General features: G+C 39.0%; 1 protein-coding gene across 5 annotated transcripts; it reads right to left on the reverse strand.

Annotated features, from left to right (window-relative positions):
- Positions 1 to 1,788: 1,788 nt before the first annotated feature.
- Positions 1,789 to 22,291, reverse strand: csf1b (colony stimulating factor 1b (macrophage)). 5 transcript variants are annotated; one of them, XM_078796539.1, is made up of 10 exons: positions 22,071 to 22,291; positions 21,725 to 21,786; positions 13,908 to 14,027; positions 13,760 to 13,822; positions 12,526 to 12,696; positions 12,238 to 12,439; positions 12,028 to 12,164; positions 3,914 to 3,957; positions 3,790 to 3,827; positions 1,789 to 2,640 (listed from the first exon to the last, which is right to left on the reverse strand). In XM_078796539.1, the coding sequence occupies exons 3-9, from the start codon at positions 13,998 to 14,000 to the stop codon at positions 3,791 to 3,793; spliced, it is 747 nt and encodes a 248-aa protein (XP_078652665.1). In that variant the 5' UTR covers positions 14,001 to 14,027; positions 21,725 to 21,786; positions 22,071 to 22,291; the 3' UTR covers positions 1,789 to 2,640; position 3,790. The 5 variants fall into 5 exon arrangements, with proteins under 5 accessions (XP_078652665.1, XP_078652663.1, XP_078652664.1 ...); XM_078796537.1 differs by lacking the exons at positions 21,725 to 21,786; positions 22,071 to 22,291 and adding an exon at positions 20,557 to 20,715; XM_078796538.1 differs by lacking the exons at positions 21,725 to 21,786; positions 22,071 to 22,291 and adding an exon at positions 20,563 to 20,709.
- Positions 22,292 to 23,051: the final 760 nt, after the last annotated feature.

Here is a 23,051-nt window from a genome sequence, read left to right on the forward strand (position 1 = left end):
ACTTGTATTTGTCTTTTCCTGGGAATGAGGATAGTGAGAGGACATCCCAATGAAGATGGTACATTAGCATTAGCATTACTTTGCTATGCAAATAAATGAACTGATCAGTGTTGGGCATGTTACTTTAAAAAAGTAATTAGTTATAGGTACTAGTTACTTCTCAAAAAAAGTAACCCAGTTACTCCACTACAAAAGTAACTAGTTACAAGTTAAAGTAACTACATCCCCCACAGCAAAAAGGATACCATTACAGAGGTTAGCATTTATTGCAGTCGACAGGTGTTTCTGTGGGTTTGAGTTGCTCACACAAGACGTGGACAAAATTTTCTTTCGGGGACATAATGTACATTTTACCTTTGACATCAACGAGGTTAAAGTAGCGTCTGTATTTCTATTTGGCAAACGCTGTCTTCTCACTAGAGTCCTCCTCACTCGCCATTTCTCGCTAATGCTGCGTCACACTTTGGACGTGCTCTAAACACCCGCCCACCCAAGTTCTCTGATTGGCTGAAAACGCAATCTTACTAAACTTTAGCCAATCCTCGTTGCTTATGTGCTCTAAAACACCCGCCCACACAAGTTCTCTGATTGGCTTACGAAGCAATTTTACTAAAATCTTAGCCAATCCTCATTGCTTATGTGGTCATCTCACCCCCTCCCTTGTCACTCTGCAACACTCTCACACTCCAACAGCGCTACAGATTAGTTATGAAGTCGGTGATATATTTTATTTTATTTTTAAACGCCGTTATTCCCATAACTGTGTATGATATACTATGTGAACTATGTTATATGTAAATGTAAACATTTACCTTGGGCCTATTTAGTCAGATAACTGTTATCATTGGGGCAAAAAAACAGCTTTGTCTTTGTGACTGTTGCCAGAGATTAATTTTTTGGCAAAAACAACCTATTTTGTCTCTTCTGATGTGAAAGTGAACAAGGGAGGGAGATTGTGAGCGAGAACATGGGAGTCAACCTTCTCGACAGTTCAAATGGTCAATTCCCACGTATTCGCTCCTTGGAGTTTTCTTCCACAGCTGTCTTTAAGCCTGGTATGTATGCATTGTACAAATATTTCCATAGTGTTTTTTTAACAGCTAGCAGCGATAATCACTGGTCTGTGAAATGAATGGTGCTGTAGATCATATTATATTGCTGCTCTCAGGTTTGTAGAAGCTCCAGGCAACGGCTGTGTTTTCATATCCGGCTCCTTTTGCTCCCTCACATAAGCTCTTGCACACTCGTATCGGGAATTGTCAAGTTTCTCTCAGACTTCATTCATTCATTCATTCAATTCAATTCTCACTAGGGTCGCAGGGGTGCTGGAGCCTATCCCAGCTGTCTTATCACCCAGGACTGGTGGCCAGCCAATCACAGGGCACATATAGACAAACAACCATTCACACTCACATTCATACCTATGGACAATTTGGAGTCGCTAATTAACCTAGCATGTTTTTGGAATGTGGGAGGAATGCAGTAAAAAAAAAAAGTGTTTGCATGTTCTCCCCGTGCATGCGTGGGTTTTCTCCGGGTACTCCGGTTTCCTCCCACATTCCAAAAACATGCTAGGTTAATTGGCCACTCCAAATTGTCCATAGGTATGAATGTGAGTGGGAATGGTTGTTTGTCTATATGTGCCCTGTGATTGGCTGGTCACCAGTCCAGGGTGTACCCCGCCTCTCGCCTGAAGACAGCTGGCATAGGCTCCAGCACCCCCTGCGACCATTGTGAGGATAAGCGGTAGAAATGAATGAATGAAGGAATGAATGAATGAACATTTTATTTTATTTTATTTTATTTTATTTTATTTTATTTTATTTTATTTTATTTTATTTTATTTTATTTTATTTTATTTTATTTTATTTTATTTTATTTTATTTTATTTTATTTTATTTTATTTTATTTTATTTTATTTTATTTTATTTTTTGTCCCGTCCATCCATTGGGGCTCACACTATTTTATTAATAAAACTGGGTTTATTTGTTTGTTTTTATTTGTCAGTCTCCACGCTCGATGTATCGATTTGTATCGAACTTGCGATGCTAAAAATGGTGGACTAAATTCCTTCCCTCGTTGGGAAAAAAACTGTTCGGCAAGCATGAAAGCATGTTTGACTACTTATGAAAAGAAATGTCAAACAGGAAATAAGTTGTAAAAAGGCTAAATCACATAATGGGGTAATTACTTGCTCGTTAGACGGGATCTTACTTTGTTGACGTATGAACGCTTCGGCGGTTGTACAGCTGGAGCCCATTATGACCACATCATTTCACATACATGGAAGTTTTATTATACAGTAATTGCAGAGAATCCAACTAATAAATAACTTTTTGAACAACAATACAAACAGTTGATTAGGTGATGAACACAAGTACATTAGTCAGCATAGTACATATGTAGTGTACAAATATTTTTTAGTTAATCTAGAATATATTTGTAATAGACAAGGCATAAACATAATATACACATTTTTTTTTAGAACAAGGGTCCATCATTGCTCTCCGTCAAGGCGAAGCTTCCGATCCAGTCAGCATGGCCTGCAATGGAATATTGTTCATTGGGGATCAAACATAGATCTTCACGTGTTCTGGGTGGGCCGCCGCAGAGAGATTGGTCTATATTGTGTGAGGATGCTGAAAATACAAAGAATTTTAAGACAAAACAACAGCGGTCATAAATTTGGTTGACACTGCAGCTGCTCAACTCCTAAACTTTAAGTACTTCAGGTATCGGAAAATAAGAATCTGCTTAACAATCCTTGCATATTGTACAATATTATTCAGTGTCACTCTTTTACTGCAAATTATTAAATAATTGGTCATATTGTGCGTTCAGAGACAACTATAAATATAGTATATATCAGGGGTCTCAAACACGCGGCCCGCGGGCCACATGTGGCCCGCAGGACACTAGTTTGAGGCCCCTGCCTTGATATGAAAGTTTAATGTTAGTGCGGCCCGCGCAAGTTTGATACGGATGCTGTATGGTATCATGTACCCAGAAAAAATTATTACGTTTGATTAATGTTCATGTTAAAGGTTAAATAACTGTTAATAGCTATCCTCCCTATCCGTGTGGAAGTGGTACGTTTTTGGCTTTTTAAGTTTAAAGGAAATAACTTGGAGGCTACCGTTTAGGTCGCTAGCTCTCTAGTTTGCGAGTTAGCATGTGTCTCAAGACCCTGCAGTTGCGCAATATGTTGTAAATAAAAAGAGTATAAATGTGACTATAGTCGTGTTTTGTCATGTCTACAGGGCTCTAATAATGCTTTGTTCATTTTAATCTGAAAAAAATAATTTGTCTACCCACCAACTATATGTGCTTTCTTAAGTTTTTATTATTTGCCGTTTTATTTATTTATTACTGATTGATTGATTTTCTTTATTCTTGATTTGTTTATTTATTTTTCATCTTATTTTGTGTAGAAATATAAAAAGTAAGATATTAGAGAACAGTGGAATGTTTTATCAGAGCTTTTCTTCCGAAAAACGGAACCAAAGCAAAGTTTATTCATTTTTCTGTTTTTAATAAATGCGTTTTTTTGTGGGGAAAAAATGGTAATTAGCATTAGCATTAGCATTAGCATTAGCATTAGCATTAGCATTACTATTACCAAATGTTTTTGTCTCACTCCCCTTCTTGCTTTTTGCATATTTTAGGTCCACTTAAAACCTCATTAAGGTCCAAATGTGCAAAAGGCATATTCTATCAATTTTTCAAATGGTCATAAAACTAGTAACTAAATCATTTATACAAAACTGTCATTTTGGAAGGATACTCACATTAATTTAGTTCCATCTCTATGTCTTGTTGGTGTCTCCTTCAAATCAAATTACAAACACATGCATCAGGATGGACTGATTACAAATACACACGCTTTCAAGGCATTGTGCAACAGTCTCTTACCTAGAAATCATATAGGATCCCGATGTGTGACGGAGGAGGGTCCTCTGGTTTTTTTTTTTTTTAAGAAAAAGAAAACAAATGAGTTTTAATCCACTCAGGAAACCAGCACTCAAATCATGCTCCTGAATCATCATCATCATCACAATTATAAAGCAACAATACAGATGTTATTTTTTCTATAACTTGGCACATTTGTGTGTTTTTTTTGGTCTGATTTGTTACAGATGTTACAATTGAATTGCATTGGACCTTCTCAAAGAAAAACTGCACTTTTTAGTGGAAACTTTGCCCATCATCCATAATCGTTGTTGATCGGCGTAACAATATTAATGACAATAATAATAACATGTTGCTGTAGCTTGGTTACCATGCACGTCACATTATATGCAATGGAGCAGTCTTTTTCAGAAGGCTTTATCGCCGGAATAAGTGTTTCCCATTACAAGCAGTAATGGGCTGTCTTTTTTGTGTGTGTTTATATCTTTCAAACACAAGAGAAAGTCATCTGTTCATGGGAGAAATTCCAAGGAGTGTAGTTTTCCTTTAATTGCCATTCCAGATTTCTACAGAATACAACATTTCATGTAGGAAAACAAAAAGTTTTTGTTGATTTTTTAAAAAAAATCACAGTTATTTTCCAAGAATAAAACATTTTTTTCAATATATCCAGAACTTTCTAAGCTTCTAGTAGAGAAGTATATAATAACATACGCCCTGGGCTTTCACAATAATGCTGTAATTTGTCATTTATTTCTAAGACACTTGTGGTAAAAACAAAGTGGTGAAAATGCTACTGTTGTCGTCATTGTCTGATGCACAAAAAATGCACAAACACTGAACCCAAGACTGAACAGAAATGTCCACCAATATAATGACTGAGGGTTCTGGAAAAGTTGGTAAATAATAATAATATATTTTTTTGTAATGCCCATAATCCCTGGCGGCACCCCTGGTGATACTTTAAATATAAATTGTAATATTTGATAATGTAGACCATCGCCACAGTAATGTCAGAGACAATACAGTACTCTTCTTAATACAATTTGTACAGTAAAAACGAATGTTATCTTGAGGTTAAATGACTTAGTTTGCTCCCTTTAGAGCCATTACACGCCCACCAGTGTTTTGATTCCAGGTGTAAAGATCTACTGGAGTAATAAATTCGCTTCTTGAGGTAAATTCACTTCCTCCCTATCCCCTATGTGCTCATTAGAGTCTTAATTGTTTTGCTTTCTTACGGAAGAGTGTCCTGCAAAGAACACAAAATCAGTCAATATGATCATTTTATTTAAATACACACTTTGTGTACAAAGAATGACAAAAATATGATTTGGTATTCCCGACTGCTACCTCGATTGTGACAGCGTAATAGAAGTTATATAGCACAGCTGGTAGAGTGCTTGGATCCAAACCCAGAGATGCTTGGTTCAATTCCTGATTTGAGCGCAAACTACCAATATTGTCTTACTTCCGTTCTACGTTTTAACATATTTCCACAGCATTTCAGTCCAGCTTCAGCTTCCGAATGGCTCCTGTATTAATTCTACATTTCTAAAGGTAATATTTTGTTGTTTTTCAATTTACCTTCAAATCTGCCCTGATAGAGTAAAGCTAAAAATCTAATAGAAGAGTTTCCATTATAGATATTGTAGTGTTACTGGTTGTTATAATATTAATACATCCCTGCTCGGATGCAAAAGATCCTCAGGTAGATGTGTGCCATTTTGTAGTCTAATTTTTATATGATATGATGAATGATGGGCCACACAGCTAGGAGACCCGAGTTCAATTCCAGCCTGGGTCATCTCTGTGTGGAGTTTGCATGTTCTCCCCGTGCATGCGTGGGTTTTCTCCGGGTACTCCGGTTTCCTCCCACATTCCAAAAACGTTTGCTACAGGTATGAATGTGAGTGTGAATGGTTGTTTGTCTAAATGTGCCCTGTGATTGGCTGGCCACCAGTCCAGGGTGTACCTCGCCTCTCACCGGAAGACAGCTGGGATAGGCTCCAGCACCCCCGCGACCCTTGTGAGGATAAGCGGTAGAAAATGAATGAATGAATAATGTTATTTATGTTCTAGTAACAGCATTGGCACTCGGACAAAGACTTTGTTGGGGGGGCACAATATTTATTTACAAAATTACTGGAGCCATAGACACTCCAAGCTAGCCCACGTTATGAATTTAAAAACCAAGTTTGTATCTGCTTGGCGCCAGAGCTTAACCATGGCCTTGTGACTTTCATCATATTTTGTCTCTTAGCCACAGCGTCAAAGTAAGGCAAGTTAATTTAATTTTTTGATTGGTAGCACGCAGACTTATGTCAAGACAATCCCTGCCAAAATAAAACTTGTTTAACAGCTAAATTAATTCCTTCATTCAGCATAAAAATAACTTTAAAGGGGACCTATAATGCTCATTTTTCGACCCTTTTTATTGAATTGTGGGCTCTTATAGAGCAGCTACACACAATAACCTACAATGTCTTTTTAATTTTATGCTGTTTTAATTTATTCCACCCATGGCCCGCCTCTGTGCATGGATTGGTCACACTCCTAAAGTGCTCCCTAACTATGAACCATATAAGGAAGTCCGCCCCTCTGTGACATCACAAAGGGGCAGTTTTACCACGCCTTTAGATACTAAGAATTTTGAGCCATCTCAAACTTCTTTCAGGGCTCACTTCCAAATGCGCAAACCTCATTATTTGAAACTTTGGCATCGTTTAACACGAGAATACAACATTCTAAATACATTCATAGGTCAGAAAAGTGGTAAAAGCATAATAGGTCCCCTTTAATGCATTTGACTTTGGATTTGTGCTGCTGTAAAAAAACAAAAACAAAAAAAACCCACGGAGGTTTTCCTCTCTAAGGGAAGCCTTAGAGGAAGGAAGAGCGCAGCCACAAGCACCTTCCAACTCATGCATGCCCCCAACCCTTGACGCCAAGGTGCAGTCAACAGCACCCCGGGGTATAATATCTCTACATTTTATTGAATGATGTCAAACATAGATACGTTGCATGAATTGCAAAAAGTCCTGGTGTATAATAAATATTTCTGCAAACAACAGAAATGGACACACAGCATATGTAATCTAGGTATTATTATTATTATTATTATTATTACTATAGGTAGGAAGGTCAGAACAAGCAATGAATCCCAGAGGGTGGGGGCAGCGATGGAGAAGGCCCTGACTCCCAGGTTCTACGGGGGGGGGGGTCAGGAGATTGCAGTCAGAGCGGAGGGGATGTGAGGGATTATGTCGATGGAGCAAGTCTGTGAGGTATAGAGGGGCCAGATTGTGGAGAGCTTTGAAAGTGATCAGAAGGACTTTGAAATGGATCCGTTGCGGTACTGGGAGCCAGTGGAGGTTTTGAAGGACAGGGGTAATGTGGGGCGTGAGTGGAGGCCAGGAGGGGGGCAGCGGTGTTCTGGATATATTGAATATATTGTATTTGAACTTGAATTGTTGCACATCTTCTTTTGGCAGCATAAAACTGAAATGCACCTTCTCTGTGTTTAGTCCTGACCCCGGGAGCCTCCAGGAGACCCCTACCTGAGGTTCTCTGAGGCCAAGATGGTTTATATGGTTCTAACATGGCAGAGATGTACTTGAGCGCAAGACCATGAAAAGACTTGTGCACAAGCAGAGCTGTTTTAAAGGGGACCTATTATGCTTTTTCCACTTTTCTGACCTATAAATGTAGTTAGAATGTTGGATTCCCGTGTTAAACGATGCCAGATAATGAGGTTAGCGCATTTGGAAGTGAGCCCTGAAAGAAGTTTGGAATGACTCAAAATACTCAAAAGGCAATAATAGGCAATAATATTCAAAAGGCATGGTAAAACTTTTTAGGTGGTAAAAAGCTGATGATGTTATTGATTTAATGTGGCTGTTAAAGTTCTGACCCGAGTGTGTTATTATTTATTATTAGTTGCACCAGGGTGGCATCGAGCATCCTGCATGTCATGGCTGACATTAGCGTGCTAAAATATTATATCCCTCTCATGCATCTTGCAATTTAAAACACAATTTCAGAAAATACATGCTCTTTTTCACAAGACAGCAGGGCACGATTGTGCATCATTCACTGATTTTTTTTTTTTTACCTCTGCTTTCTTGCTGGTGACATAAAGTCAGTTGAAAAACTGCTTGTAGTACTCAACGTGATGCTTTTGAGAAAAATGCTTTACAAAAGATTTACAAAAGCTGATGTATAAGATTTAATGTGGCTGTTACAGTTCTGACCTGAGTCTATTATTATCTATTATTAGTTGCACAAGGGTGGCATCGAGCATCCTGCATGTATGGCTAACATAAGTGTGCTAAAATATTATATCCCTCTCATGCATCTTGCAATTTAAAACTTAATTTCAGAAAATACATGATGTTTTTCATAAGACAGCGGGCACGATTGTGCATCAGTCACTGAGAGTGTCTTTTTTTAAACTCTGCTTTCTTTTGCTGGTGACATAAAGTCAGTTGAAAAACTGCTGGTAGTACTCAACGTGACGCTTCTGAGAAAAATGCTTTCCAAAAGATTTACAAAAGCTGATGTATAAGAGCTCAGCAGATCATCAATTTTAGAACATGGGGAGTTTTCACACTTAATCCTTGCTATAAACTGTGTCCCTGTGCTGTCGTTAATGAGTCCTCTGCAGACCCAGCTGCTGGTTTGTGTGTAACAGACAGTCAGAGAAAACACAAAAGTCATCAGACAAAGCAACATTGGATGTTCATTCAAATAGCAACACCCTCAGTGTTGACCTTTTGTGAGTCTGACCAGCTGTGAGTTCTTTAGCATGCCTGTCATTAGCTACATCCACATGCACATTCAAGTCAACTGTAATAACCAACTAATCCGTTCGTTTTCCATATCGCTTATCCTCACTGCTGGAGCCTATCCCAGCTGTCTATGGGCGAGAGGTGCCAGCCAATCGCGGGGGGTGAAGAACCATTCACACATGGAGTCACCAATTAACCTACATTAACGTACATGCTTTTGGAATGTGGGAGGATGCAAAGCGGAGAATCGAACCCAGGTCTTCCGGCCTACATGCTAACCACTTTCCCACAGTAATAAACAAACTGTCAAAATCAATACACACAAGTCATTCATTAAAATTGTTAACAGCATTTTGAAAGACATACCCAAATAAAAATTTGGGGGTTATGATACTATGCCTAAATATGACACAAATGTGCCCCCCCACCTCTTTGGTTTTGTTGTTTTTCAGATACAAATCTGGAAAAAAAAGTTGAAATAAGGAGGACAAGACTCAATCTGGACAACATTTGTTGTGTTTTTGTCAAGCCATGTCTTAGTTAAAAACATAAGAGCAAGATTATAAAAGGAAATCAAATCTTTCATTCAAAATGTTTTATGACTTTAAGATCTGACTTTGACCACAGCCTGTTTAAGATTAGATTAGCGTCAAACTGGTCACTGTGTTCTTGCAAAGGATGTGGATTAGTCTGCTTTGATCAGACAGTCTAACTGTCTGTCTCTCTGAATTAATTGATTGACGGTTGTTATTGTTTTAGGCGAGAACACTCCCTCCCCGGGCTAAGGCTTGATATGAGGTTTAGCAACGCAGAGGTCCTTCGTGTCCGAGACAAGAGCATTGATGGTGTTAGGAATAAGAGTAACGATGGTGGAGGCCAAGCTGAGGGAGCTTTTGTTGATGGAATGGACTCAGGGACTCAATGAGGCCCGTTTTTTTGGGGGGGTAAAATCCTTGATATTGTCATGTCAGTCGGTAAGTAAAAGGAACCATTAAAATCCCTGATTTCAGCAAACTCTCCAGGAAATTTCAAGCATCTCTACCGGGTCTGAAGTGAAAATGAAACTGAAGGTGTGGATTCTAGAGGAGCTGCTGTGGTTGATGTGCCTGAATCCTTAGCTGGGTGGGTATTCTTTGTCAAGACTCACAAAAAGGTTTAACACTTTTTGACATCCGCTGCATCCACACGGACAATCAGATGTTTCACCCCTTTGGTGTTTTATCAGTTCTTCAGGTATCGGTTTTGTGATGTCAGTAATAGTGGCGCTTGGATAGCTGCTAGTAGGTATTCTGTTCATGTTTTTGTTAGTTGAGGAGCCGTCTCCAAGCACCAGGGTATCTTTGGCCTTGACACGGTGTTTTTGTCTGTCTGCCGTTTTGTTCAGGGTGCTAATTTTCTCTGTGTTTATTATAAAACATCACATTTGGCTCCGGCAGCGGTGAAAATGTGTTAGTTAGCTTTAGTTTGAGTGCACCAAGTCTGTTATAAGTGTTAGGTTGTATGCATCACCCTTTTTGTTTGGAGGTAAATGTGGACTTCTTATTCCACAATGGTCCTTTTTCTGTTTCTAAGGCAAAAATCCTTGCTAGCAGTGCATACATTTCTTGCTGATACGTATATATCACACAAGAAGACTTTCATTCATTTTCTACCACTTATCCCCACAAGGGTTGCAGGTGCTGGAGCCTATCCCAGCTGTCTTCAGGCGAGAGGCCGGGTACACCCTGGACTGGTGGCCGGCCAATCACCGGGCACATATAGACAAACAACCATTCACACTCACATTCATACCTATGGACAATTTGGAGTGGCCAATTAACCTAGCATGTTTTTGGAATGTGGGAGGAAACCGGAGTACCTGGAGAAAACCCACGCATGCACGGGAAAAACATGCAAACGCCACATAGGGTGGGATTGAACTCGGGTCTCCTAGCTGTGAGGTCTGGCGCTAACCACTCGATCGCCGTGCAAGTACAACATCAGTAAAATATTTTAGCTAATGTCGCTTCTCTGCCACTGTTCTTGGGTCTGTGTGCTTTAATAGGTCCTATTTAAAGAGGACCTATTATGCTAATTTTGGGCCGTTTTTGTTGATTTGTGGACTCCTATAGAGCAGCTACACACAATAACCAGCACAAAACGCTTTATAGATATTACAGAATCGCATGCACGAGGAGAACTCCACAAAGAGATAGCCGAAGGTGGAATTGGACTCGGGTCTCCTAGCTGTGAGGCCTGTGCACTAACCACTTTGTCCACCGTGCAGCTACACAAGAAGACTTGTGGAAAAAAAAGTATTGGTTCACTAAAAAGAAGCTACATTAAAAAGTTCATATTATATATGTAGGTATGCTTTTATTAGGGGCTATATCGGGGGTGGACAAACAATGTCCCGCCGGCATAGTTTAATCAGGCGTGTCGGACACATCCAAAATATATTAAAAAAAATCTTTACCATTGAAGTTGTAGCCAACAACAGAATTTGCAACCCATTAATCTCCATGTTCTAAAATATGCATCAGCGATGCAGAACACAGATGCGGAAAACTGATTTTTCTCCAGAGAGTAATAAAATACACAGCGTCAAAGATTGCTCTGGAATTCCATTCTGCAGTTTGTTAAGTTAAGAGACTCACATTTATTATTACATATTTGGAATTTCTGGGCAGTCTTTGACACTGTGATTGAAGTATTCGAATACTATTGTATGTGTTTACAACCCTATTCGTGTATTTGACTTGAATGCAGTCCTTTGCGTAATTTACAGGAAAATGTTAACATACAGCAGGAAACGACCATGCGATACGGTAAGAAACTTTTTCTACTTGACTCCAAACACTGTTAAAAGTCATTATGTGTTGTTAGTATGCCGATTAGCGTACCTTTATGACCTCTCTCTAGAGAACCCGTGTCTGAAACACAGATGAACTACAGCTGCAAAGTCTTTGATTTTATAGTATTCCTTTGCTTTTATTACATCTTTCATCAGCTTCTCCGCATCTTACTGGGTTGGTTTAGGGTAGGATTTTAGATTGTCTTTAGGTCGCAACTCAAGCCTTGCACAAGATAAAAGTATGCCGGTCATTTGAGGACCAAGGATCTGTCATACTAGACAGCATCTTAATGAGCCATCACTAATAGACTTCAGAATGGAATGCAGTAACTTCACACTGCCCCGTTCAGCAACAAGCCTGCATCTTGTTTTGCTATTTTCAGCGTTAAGCCGTGCTGCCCAGGCCTATTTGATCACAATATGTGAGGAATGCACCCTTAAACGTCATTAAGGAACATGTGATTTGGGAATTAGCAACATAGAAGCACCAGTACCTTTTGTGTGATTAGACAGTAGAGAGTAAAACTGAGCAGTAGTGCTCCCAAGATGGATGCGGTGATGAAGCCATGCTTGTATAGGTCTCTCAGTGGTCTTCTCTGAGAAGCCTTCACTGACTTGGTAACATAACTGTCTGTAGAAGATTATACACAATCTGTAACCTCTGGAATATCACAGAACTCCTGAAAAGATTAGTTTATTCCCACCTGTACAGGACCTTGTAGGGGACTCTGTAGGTTGGTCCGTGGAAGAACCGAACATCTGTGAGTATTCATGCTGGCAACTCCAGTCCACCGGTGCATCATTTGTTGTTACCAGATCCAAATAAACAGACAGGACCTCTGAAGCTCTTTGCAGTGCCTCTGCGGGAGAACCTCTGTAGATGGCTTCAAAAGTCTCTGGCTTGTCCTGTCATGGGTTCCAAGGAACATTGTGTACGTTTGCAGTTTTTAATTCACTGATTTTTCTTTCATTGCGTCACAAGTATCACGCACCTCAAGCTCCTCGTTGATCTGAGGGACGCACTTCTGGGAGTACATGTTGAGGATGAGTTCTCTCAAGGTCTGGACGTAGCCATAGTTGACCGAGCCTCTGTTATATTTGAAGCGGGTGGTAAGGAGCTCCAATATCCAGGGTAGAGCAGCTTTCACAAAGCAACACTTGCTCTGTGCCGAATCAGAGTGGGTGGTCATATACGGTATATGGAAGTGTAAAATGATGATTAATTAATTATGGGCCTAATATTTAAAAAAGTGAGTGTCAATTGAATGGAATTGATGATTAATTGGCAGTAATGTGTGGTGAGGCACTGATTGAAATGACTACTCTATGGGGGGCCAATTTTTAGCTAATGAACCATCCTGAAGTGCAAACAGAATTTTTTTGTTCCACAGGAGTTTGGGGGGCTGCGCCACTGGGGTCCTAGCCAAGATATGGCAGTACATTGGTCATGGTAATGGTAATGGTTTAATTTCATTTGAACATGCATCAGATTACAATTGAATGCATCCCATAATCAGTTCCCAGTTCCACATGTCCAAAAGGAGTAGGAAGAAGCAAAGCTTATTAAATCCTACCCCTCCATCTGGTACTTTTACAATCAGTAACTGTTGTTCACTTCCTGCTTTCCTAATATAGTTTAATTAATTTTTTATTGTACTTTTTTTTTAAATTTATTTTTAAAATTTTTAATTTTAATTTTAATTTTAATTTTAATTTTAATTTTAATTTTAATTTTAATTTTAATTTTAATTTTAATTTTAATTTTAATTTTAATTTTAATTTTAATTTTAATTTTAATTTTCCGATACATTCCGTTACATTTGTTCCTGCTTCCTAATATGGTTTAAGGTTGTCTTTTTTTAAAATTCTTTTTAATTATTATATTTTTTTGTCACGTACCATAGTACGAGGTGATATGACCATACAATAACATAATGGGTACCATAGTAAGTGTCAATATATTGATGTGTATAACACATCATGACTGGTTCAAGACTCTTCATCCATGTATTGGAAATGAACTTGGACTTCAAGTTGCAGGACACCAAAAACTTGATACCAAACTTGTCTGGTTTGGCTGTAATGTACTGCAGAAAACATCAGCGAGTCTTGGACTGGAAGAGTTGTTTGTCGATTGTGATCTGTAGGACCTGACTAACCCTAACCCTTTCACCCTAACCCACGTGGTAGGACTGTATAACAGTATGAAAAAATATGGTACCTTACCAGAGTTTTCTGTTCTATGAAAGTGTAGGTTATCGAGCACCCGCTTCTCAACTGGTTATCCATCTGCAGAGGCCACACAGAACCAGAACCGCATTTTAACAACTTTTTCAATAAAAGTGTTCCTAGCACTATTTGACACATCACTTACCAGATGTTTGAGTGTCAGCAGGTGCTCCCTAGTAATGGAATGTCTGCATGGTCCGGGGACCTCAGCCATGAACAGCGGGAAGCTCAGGCACATAAGCACACACAAACACCTTACCTGCAACTGATCAATGCAATTTTATGTTCAACATATGTCATATATGACAAAGTTCACATAAGGCATACATCGGTTGCAAATGTAATTTTCAATGACATTTCAATGCAAAATAGATGTTGTATCGATATTGACGATCTGATGAAACATGACATGTTGAAAGCGGTGATGGTGAAATAACACTGATACATAGCTATCCTGGTTGTGAATATTTATACTTGAGTTTATACTTGAGTTGAAAAAAACAGTATCCGTTACGGATGATGCATTTTTTTCCGGATGCGAGTATGAAACTAGTACATTTGTCATTATCCATATTTGTGCACACGGCGACTGGCTCTCCTGAGAGTGACTCTGCAAGCGGCAGGACCTCAGCGGTGCCTCATTCATTCATTGTACAAGTTGCAATTGGGAGGTTTAAAACATCACAATGCCTCCACTTTATTAGCTTTTCTTCAGCTCGCCTTTATCTTGGTTGATATCTAAAGTTAACTTGATTGAAGGTAACTTGTTTTGTAACATGCCGTGCAGTGCTACAGACCTGCATTGACTGGACACAACATTAGGTATACTTGATGCCACACAAGAGTGGCATCAAGCATTTTGCATGAATGACAGCGGGCACGATCGTGCATCAGTCACAGACAGTGTTTTTTTTTTTTGGTCTGCTTGTTTTGGGTGGTTTGATTGGTGATATAAAGTTGATGCTTGATCAATTAAAATCAATTTCAGACTTAACATAATGTACAGCTTTAAGCTCCACCCATTTCCGGTTAAACTACACCTGCTTCCGGTGTATGCCACACCCACTACAAGTACAGATGCATATAATAATAATAACCCTAACCTAACCTAACCCTAATAATAATAATAATAATAATTTAGATGGGTGAACAGATACAGATAATGGGGTACTCCCTCATAATGAGTAACCAGTTTTAAATCACTCTCCTCCCGTCGGTAAACATCCAATCACTGTTAGTATCCAAATGAGTCAACACACAGGCAGACTTTGTTTAAACAGAGAATGTTAGCCATTACACAACTAATAATTACCAACAACTAACAATACTTAGATACCTAGAATATACCATCAAAGGTACCACCACGTATTGTGTAAGTGTTAGCAAACGTAAAACAAACATATGCATGTATGTAACAATGCTCAATGTATTAATAAATACTAATCACAACACAATGTCAGCGTATGTTGTTCACCTGTTTACTCAAATATAGAATGAAGATACACACAGGGATGCTGCAACCCAAGTACACGGGTTACAAATAGCTTTCCGATGACAAACAGGTGTACAGTGTGCATTTACTATTGTGCTATTGTTTTTTTTTGCTAACTTTCATTGGTGTCATGAGCGCTTTAAGGCCAACAAAAACTATCATCAAAGCCTTGGAGTACTTGCAGTTGCAATTACTCTACTCAAGCGAAACTAAACTGTGCCAGAAGATTGATTGTGGAAAAAGGAGGGGTGTAATAGCGCATGAAGAAGGGAGGCTAGGAAAAGTACAGCGGTGTGTAAAAGTACCTCCCCTTTTTGATTTCTTATATATGTGCATGTCTGTCACACTTAAATGTTTCAGATCCTGAAACTAATTTAAACTTTAGTCAATGACAACACAAGTGAACACAAAATGCAGTTTTTAAACAAAACTTTTGCCCATTTGTGTCATTTGGCTTCTTACTGCTCCTTGTTGTGTCCGATTGCAGACTTAGGCCTTCCTCGAGGCGGGCGGAGCTTCAAGGTGGGTGCAGCTGTGTCCTATCTACCATCCCTTCTTAATTCCTTCAGCTGCTGCATCCACACCTTGTGAGACTCATTAAAAAAGACCAACCCTACCCGAGCTTGCCTTGTGCTGCATCCTGGGATACGACTTCATTGCCACATACCCGTAGCTTGACAACTTTATTATTAAGGGAGAAAAAATGTTCTTCCCCGCCCTTAAAATGTAAATTAACTGTCTAAATTAACTAACTAAATTAATTGAGATCTATCAGGAAAACTTTATGAAGCCATTTCTCATGCTTTGGGACTCCAGCAGACCACAGTGAGAGCCATTATCCACAAATAGCGAAAACATAGCGTTAAAGACAGTTGTGAACAGTGGCCGGGCGACAAAATTACCCCAAGAGCGCAGCAACGACTAATCCAAGAGGTCACAAAAGACCCCGCAGCAACATCCAAAGTACCGCAGGTCCTACTTGTCTCAGTTAAGGTCAGTGTTCATGACTTCACGGTAAGAAACACACTGGGCAAAAAATACTGCGGAACAAAAAGAGCATTAAAGCTCATCTCAATTTTGCCAGAAATAATTTTCATGATCCCCAAGACCTTTGGGAAAATAGTCTTTGGTCAGATAAGACAAAAGTTGAACTTTTTGGAAGACGTGTGTCTGGTGACATCTGGCGTTAATGCAGCGCTGCATTTCAAACATCATAACACATCACAACAGCAAAATATGGTGGTCATGTGTGACGGTCTGGGGATGTTTTGATACTCCAGGACCCTGAAGACTTGCTATGATCTGTGTCTACCACAAAATCCTGAAGGTAATTGCCCGGCCATCTGTTTGTCACCTCGAGCTGAAACAAAGTTGGGTTCTGCAGGAGGACAATGATCCAAAACACCCCAGCAAGTCAACCTCTAATTGGCTGAATTATAAACAATTCTGCAAAGATGAGTGGACCAAAATTCCTTCACAAGAGACTCATTGCAAGTTATCGCAAACCTTTAATTGCAGTTGTTGCTGCTAAGGGTGAGCCCAACCGGTTTTTAGGTTTAAGTACAATTGCTTTTTTTTACACAGTTTGCATAACAAGTTCTATTTAAAAACTGCCCTTTTCTCTTCACTTGTGCTGTCATTGACTAATATTTAAATTAATTTGATGCGCTGAAACATTTAAGTGTGACACACCAAATAAATCAGGAAGGGGGCAAAGAACACGGTCCTATAGAGTATTTTCTTACAATGATGCGTTCATCAAATAAAGTATTGTTGCATTGTTCAAGTCCAAACACTCGTATATTTGGGTACGATACAAATGTCCTGCAAAGACTTCTAATATCATAATTGCTTTTCTTCCAATTCACACGCTGTGGTTTTGGGTAAAAATTGTTGACTTTACATACAACTCATCACAACCAACCTTTCAAAATATGTTTATGAGATCTTTCATCGTGTGATAACCCTCTTGTGAAGAATTACACAAATTACACAAATACACAGAAAATGTCTATGAATGGGGACATTGTCCAATGGCCTTTGAAGAGAATATGGTTAATTTAATAGTCCACCAAAAGAAAGCAATGTTGTGTCTTTTCCTTGCCTTGTGGACAACGTCGCTTTCTTCGAACACTCCGATGGCAGTCATGCTACTGGATAGTTTAATAAATTGAATAGTTAAAGGTGGTCTTTCACAAACTTTGATGTTTGATGTTGAAATGTTGTGTAGTATTCTGTCTTGTGTATTGTATACGTCCATGTTATGGCAATACATGATGTATGATGAGGGTGGTATTATGTGACATTTAGACCGTTTCAGGAGTTTGATTCCTATTTATTTGTTCTTTCCTATTTGTTATTGATCTGTAAGTAAGGTGGTTTCCCATGGAAAACGGGAGAGTTGGGAAGTATTTGCAAGTCTGCTTATTATTATGGGAAATTGTCATTTTATAGTTCAGCCAGCTTTGCTTACATTGCTCACCACTTGATACTGAGTTTGTACTTTACGACAGCACGCTACAGTGACAGAAAGGCCTCTGTGCCTGATGATGTAAATAGTAACAGCATGCCAGTGTTTTTAAGGAAATCCCATGCTGGGGGATCAGAAACATACTTAAAAGGTGGCCCTGTGTGTGGCGACATTTTCATGCAACATATAGTTTTCTAGTATAGTTTTCTTGCTCTTGTTGCAAGAGTTTATTTTTCAGTCATTCATTCATTTCGGCCACTTTTCTGATGTGTTGATTTTTGTTTAATACATTCATACAAAAGCAGAGTCAAAGTTGCCTAATTAATGCCATGTTTTCCTTTTTAAATTCGCTAAGTGAACAAGTGCAGGTTTTGAACGACTCAACGGTCAATACTCCAGCCTCTCTAACTGCTGGGCTCGAATCAGCGACCACTTAAGTCTACTGATTGATAGTTAAGTGGAGCAGAGATAACCAGTGACCTGAAAAGAGCTTTGTATTGAGTGGTGGACTTCTATCATAGCAGCTAGACAAGATAACCAGCACAGAAAGCCTTCTAGATCGTCCAGTATCTGCACCTATTCCAGCTGGATTTTGTGCTTGTCTGTTTGAATTTATTCCACCCATGGCCCGCCTTCCACCCATTCCCAAGTGTGCCGATAGCTGCTGAAACCTGCTTTATCGGAGTTGATAAATGGTATAGAATAATACCATTTATGCACGGCGCACAAGTGGTTAGCACGCAGACCTCACAGCTGGGAGACCAGGGTTCAATTCCACCCTCGGCCATCTCTGTGTGGAGTTTGCATGTTCTCCCCGTGCATGCGTGGGTTTTCTCCGGGTACTCCGGTTTCCTCCCACATTCAAAAAACATGCTAGGTTAATTGTCCATAGGTATGAATGTGAGTGTGAATGGTTGTTTGTCTATATGTGCCCTGTGATTGGCTGGCCACCAGTCTAGGGTGTATGCCGCCTCTCGCCGGAAGACAGCTGGGATAGGCTCCAGCACCCCGTGCGACCCTCGTGAGGAAAAGCGGTAGAAAATAAATGAATGAATGAATACGATTTATCTTTTAAAATATCCATCTCTCAATGGTAAGTAGCTTTAGCATTTTAGCATTTTCTATAGCATCAGTAACATGTACTGTGGTATTTGTACTGTTTTTTGCAGGACTATCAGTGTTTAAAAAACTTGTGTAGACTCCCATTGTTGTGAGAAATGGCTATTAGCAACGCTTTCTGCAAGATTCATCTGTGCATCAACGCAGAGGATAACTGAATTATTAGTTATCATAAGCATAGTGCCAGGCAACTTCAAAATCATTGTTTTGATCAGATATAATCTTAATGATCATTGTTGTAAATAAATAAATACATAAAAGGAAACAGTCTAATAGTTCATTCTAGTTTGTAGCATTTGTAAAGTCGCGGGGGGTGCTGGAGCCTATCACAGCTGCAGAGTACACCCCGGACAGGGCACATATAGACAAACAACCATTCACACTCACATTCATACCTATGGACAATTTGGAGTGGCTAATTAACCTAGCATGTTTTTGGAATGTGGGAGGAAACCGGAGTACCCGGAATAAACCCACGCACGCACGGGGAGAACATGCAAACTCCACACAGAGATGGCCGAGGGTGGAATTGAACTCGTGTCTCATAGCTGTGAGGTCTGCGTGCTAACCACATCTTCATGATCTTTCCTTGAAACGTACATTTTCACGTAGACAAACGGAATAAAATTAGAGCTGACAAGATGCAAAAAAACATGTATTATTTTAGATAATAAAAACAATAAGTGTGTTTTTCCTACTAAAATGTCCCACATGGACGAATAATCTAGAATTACTTTGCTCTACACGTATCAGGGTCAACTGGAAAGCTGCCAGCGACTGATTTTCAATGATGGATGACCTCGAGACGACCTACTGTAACTTAGCATTAGACTTTCCAGTTGTTGTGGTCAAACAGTTTCCTCTGTTTAGCAACAAAAAAAAACCCAAATCTCCTTGTTCTCAATGAAGCCTGCTACCAAATTTTGGAAAGTACAAATCTGAAATGGGCGCCAGATGGACCTAATCCGTCAAGCTCATGATTAAAACATGGTGACATGCACATGTGCCTCAAACAGATTCTGCGTTTGAAAGTTTTCGGGTATAATCAACACGGCAACCCACATGACCAATCTATTTGTTTGAGATTTTGCAATATTAATACATTAAAGTCACGCAGGGTGGCAGACAAACACAGCAACAACAACTGAAACAAGTAAAAATGATTTATGTGAAGCCTGGCCGACATCTGAGATGCATTACAACTTAAAAGAAGCTTATTTTGAAAGCCAGCTGGAGCAAGGACAATCGTTTTCATATTTTCTTTTCAGTCCTTCATGTATTGTTAAGCACATATCAACACATGATTAGACTTGTATTATTTCTTCTTTTAGTCAAGCAAAATCCATGCATGGAATCACAGTGTATTATCAATTTATCTATTATTCTCATCTTTAACCGGCTATATTTGTAATGTACAAATATTAAAATAGATCAATTAATTAAATAACATTAACAATTACAGCCATTTCAACTAAAGGAGACTTTTAAAGTAGCAACAAAACATTAAAGGGAAAAAAACTACAGGAATCACCCAATGTGATCTAATACAGGTAACACTATTTGGCAAATGCAGATGCACCCACTCAAATGATATGCCTTATCCATGCAATCTATGCTTCCTATATATGTCGCTCAGCAAAGACACCATGCATCAAACCACATGCAAGCAGATCTTGGGCACAAACATGCTTAGAACATGAAGTTCAGACCTACCTTTACCTTGCTCTGAATCAGGGTTGGCACAAGGATGGTCATCTGGTATATGTTTAACAATGAAAAACCGTTTCACTCCACAGAAAGGGAACTCTGCTGGTACGTCAGTCATGTGGCATTGTTCTAACGTACTGGCTAATGGGCTCCTCCTGCACAGCTCCTCAAGTCAGGCAGACAGACAGCCCTTATAAAGACTTCCCACCTCGCTTCTCATGGACAAGATACAGCTTCCAGGCCTCAGCTTCCAGGCTTTTTATGCTCTATGTCAACTTTAAAGTTTAAGTCACAAAGGTATCATATTTTCCGGACTATAAGTCACACTTTTTTTTGTGGGTTGGCTGTTCCTGCAACTTATACTCCAGAGCGACTTAAATATATAATTTCACAAAGAGCCACAAGAGGGCACTCTAGACTTTGGCACCGATATCTCCTATTCCTTAACAATTCCATATTTAAACAGTAGACGTTAGCTTACAAAGACAACTAAGTGATCGGCAAAATCATATTGTGCAAACTACAAGCTGCAAGTAGTGAAGATAGCAAGTATAAACAGTAATCGACAAACAGAGAGAAAGTTTGTAGTAAGTGAAACTTGTTAGGGACCGGCGTAAAGCGGAGGCTACTCTTACTGCCATGAAGAAAACAAAACAGTTAGAGTACTTAAAACTGTTTATCTTACATAAACACTGGACACCTTGTCATGTTGGTGTTTATTTTTTGTGTAGCTGAATAAGCATTGTGTTATCATATCTTACACCTATTCAGCCTGTTCTCTATTCTTTTATTATTGTTAGAACTTGCCTTCCAAGACAATTGATAAAGTAATCAGGATAAAAATACAAAGTTCCTCAATTAAAAAAACAGATTTAAAAAAAAAATGATATTTCATCGTAATCTCTTGCATTGGTGTTATTGCAGCATATACTGGCCAAGCCATTTTTTGGTCCCAGTCTATCTCTGGCATAATAAAGAAAATAAACACCGGCTCTTGAAATCCTATTCCTTCAGAGCAAACATGCTTTAAAACAATTGTCCACGTTTGAACTCTCCGAATAAAAGTTGAGAACTGGGGCCAGGCACCCTTCCGTTCCATGAGACAACAGTGCTGTGATCACATGGGTAGGCGCAAGGAAAGGAAAGTGGGAAGGAGAAATAGAATGGACTCAACACTCAGTGGGCGTCTGCAAACGCTGCTGGAGCCTGGTGGTGTTCCATGCCGCTTCAGGATTCCTGAACATCAAGAGAAGAACGAGCAGCTTATATTTCTGGGAGATGGTGACGATGTGTTGATTTGGATGTGCATTCTAAAAATGAACCAAGGAGATGATTTGTGATGTTGTAGCGGCTCTGTCTGAATTTGTTTTTAATGAGATCTAAATAAAAATGAAGGGAGATAGCGCCCCAGCTTTTGGTAAAATACAGTCAAAATATGTGTACATGACACAGAAATAAATGAAATGTGTGTTAAAGGAAACCTGCCCTTATATATTTCGCCCATCATCCACAATACTTACGTGAGACATGAACTCATCTTTCTCTTTTCTGTGCGTTCTGAAGATATAAAAACAGACAGCTCAGCAGTGCAAGTAACGGGATCCACCAAATCCACCTCAAAGACCGCTATTAAAACACATCCAAAAACCTCTAACAACGTCTTATTCTTATACATACATGTTGAATCCATGTAATAACAAGTACAGTACATGCTAGGCTAATCTATTTTGCTATACTTTGGCCCTTCTAAGCATGACCAGAACTTCCAAGTACTCATTGATTTCACATAGCAATATACGTAGAAACAAACACCTGAACCTAGCATTAATTTCTAAAAACTCAGAAATAAAATCATAGCAGCTCAAAAATATAGCCTTATCTTTTTCGTAGTGGCCCGAGCGCGAGTCTGTGGTGAAGCTAGTTGCTACCTAGCTAGTAGCTAGCCGGTGTGTTTATGTGTCAATGCGCTAGTAACATAGTCCGATTGGTGTATTAATGTTAATAATAATAATAATAACAATATCGCTGTAGTTTGGTTAATATACATATCAACTGATATGTGAGTAGAGATTTTTTGGCACTTTTTTGAGTATTTTTCAGAAGGTGGAATAGGCGGAATAAAAAGGTCCCATACATGCAGTATTGAGCTGTCTGTTTTTATATCTTTAGAATACACAGAAAAGAGAACAATATATGAATTTGTGTTAGCGTTCGATTAAAAATTAAAAATTAAAAATTAAAAATTAAAAATTAAAAATTAAAAATTAAAAATTAAAAATTAAAAATTAAAAATTAAAAATAACTTCATTATACAATTCATACTACATTTTGTATTTCCTTATTTTCTGGTAAGGTGATTTGTAAACCATGCGTAAGTACGGTTGTCACAGTTCATGTGCTTTAAAGAGGACCTTTTATGCAAATTTTTTTACCCTTTGTATTTAGTCGTGGACTCCTATAGAGCAGCTACACACAATAACCCACACATGGTTCGCCTCCGG

Source organism: Doryrhamphus excisus, linkage group LG15 (assembly GCF_037039965.1).
Source record: "Doryrhamphus excisus strain RoL-2023G ecotype Guam linkage group LG15, RoL_Dexc_Guam_v1.1, whole genome shotgun sequence".
NCBI classification, from domain to species: Eukaryota; Metazoa; Chordata; class Actinopteri; order Syngnathiformes; family Syngnathidae; genus Doryrhamphus; species Doryrhamphus excisus.

Coding starts and splice junctions, on each gene's coding strand:
- csf1b (XM_078796537.1), bottom strand. CDS start 20,598: ATGACCATCCTTGTGCCAACCCTGATTCAGAGCAAGGTAAAG. Junction 13,823..13,907: donor TGCTGACACTCAAACATCTG/GTAAGTGATGTG, acceptor TGGCCTCTGCAG/ATGGATAACCAGTTGAGAAG. Junction 3,958..12,027: donor ACTGTCTAATCACACAAAAG/GTACTGGTGCTT, acceptor AAAAAAAACCAG/AGGACCCTCCTCCGTCACAC.